Here is a 1,699-nt window from a genome sequence, read left to right as displayed (position 1 = left end):
GATAGATTAGATACTATAGTTATCTATACTTAAAACAGGTAATTACGTGATCTTCTGGATTTGCTACGGTAAGGAGAAATGCTGGTCTGCGAATAATTAAAATTTGCATGCATTGCAACTTCAACCCTTAATTTCCTTGTTCATATGTAGTTTGGTCCTAAACTTAAAAAAACAAAAAAAAAACAACTACTCGTGAGTCGTGACTATCTAATCGTAGATATGATTTCTTATTCGTTGGCTAATCTGAAATACGTCTGAATTTTAATGTCCTGGACGTTAAAAAAAAAAGTTACATGATTTTACCTGTTAATTAATTTGGACTATAGTTAAAATAACTCACTCAAATTATTTGGAAGATTTTCCAAAATTTCCTTTTAAAAATGGTATTTGAGAAATATGAGTACATAATATATAGTATTAAAAAGTCAGAAACGATCGAGCTGCATGATTATAGAAACTCTTTATAGCTTTTATAAAAACCTCCACTCTAAATACTTGACTTAAGCCAAAAAAGAAAACATAAGAAAATCTCACGATAGGCAGAACAATCAAACATAAAGTAAACACACGAAGTGCTAAAACTAAAATCGCAAAGAAAAATACTAACTTTTTATTCCTTATATTAATTTGATTAATTTAGGACATGACCATCATCTCTTAGCTTATAATATTATTCTGTAACCATAAGATCACAAACTTTAGCAGAGTTTTTCTTGGTGCTCAGCTTTCTAAAGAACCATCGGCCGGATCCTCCACCGTTCTCCTCGACTCCACCGGCGGTTGTGGCTGCGTTTGTCGTAAGACTCTTCATGTTCTCTCTGTGAAACTTCCTCGCCGTGTAAGCCTCAGCCATAGCCATCCCTCCGAGTCCCGATCCGTCTAGCGACATGTTCTAAAAATTCACAAGAAAAATATATAAAACTATAGAGGTTATATGTGAAAAGATGATGCAAATAGAGACAAAAGAGAGAGGTGATGAAATGTGTAAAAGAATTTGGTGAAAGGTGAGTGTTGTTGTTTTGGAATTTAAGGTGTAGGGGTTGGGATGAATATATAGAGATAAATCAGTGGGTCCATTTTAGTTGGATTTATTTTCTCTGTTTCCCACTTTTTTTTTGTGTCATACTGTTTCCCACTAATTTATACGTACATTTTGTTGACAGCTATTATATTATACGTACGCAAATAGTGGGAATCTAAATGTAATGTTTTACAAATACGAATGTTATCGTCGTTGCTTTAGTTTCAAGTGTCTCTATCGTCAGATAGAATGAAGAACAGTATAATTTGTTGACTCTATTATTGAAGCATAGGAGATTACCTCGTCCTTTGTTGAGTGGTTATCAATGAAACAGATTTTAGAGTCCTATAGTTATTTTTAAGTCGTCCAATGTTTTATTTTACAGGTAAGCTTACTATTTATACAAAGTGGACCATATATCTTTTTCTCTTTGCTTTGTCGGCAGAACTATATATAGATTATCAAAACTTATGATCTTTTATGAATGGGGTGACGTAAACAAATTAAAACTAAAATAGGATTATACTCATTTTAGGTACTAAATATATTGAGACGGATATGAATTATACACATATTTTATGTAGTAAACCAATGATGTGTTAGCTAACGTTTATGATCAAAAGAGAGACTGGTTCTATTACTAGAAGAAAAGTGAGAATAAATATACATATATATATA

At 32.0% G+C, this 1,699-nt stretch overlaps 1 protein-coding gene across 1 annotated transcript; it reads right to left on the bottom strand.

Moving 5' to 3' along the window:
- Window positions 1–448: 448 nt before the first annotated feature.
- LOC104740905 (uncharacterized) lies at window positions 449–1,012 on the bottom strand. The gene has a single exon (XM_010461631.2). It carries the CDS (start codon window positions 887–889, stop codon window positions 671–673), a length of 219 nt encoding a protein of 72 aa, XP_010459933.1. The 5' UTR covers window positions 890–1,012; the 3' UTR covers window positions 449–670.
- Window positions 1,013–1,699: the final 687 nt, after the last annotated feature.

The sequence above is a fragment of the Camelina sativa genome, chromosome 14, assembly GCF_030686135.1.
Source record: "Camelina sativa cultivar CO46 ecotype springtype chromosome 14, ASM3068613v1".
NCBI lineage: Eukaryota > Viridiplantae > Streptophyta > Magnoliopsida > Brassicales > Brassicaceae > Camelina > Camelina sativa.
The sequence above is the reverse complement of the archived record's forward strand: the minus strand, read 5'-3'. Positions and strand labels throughout refer to the sequence as shown.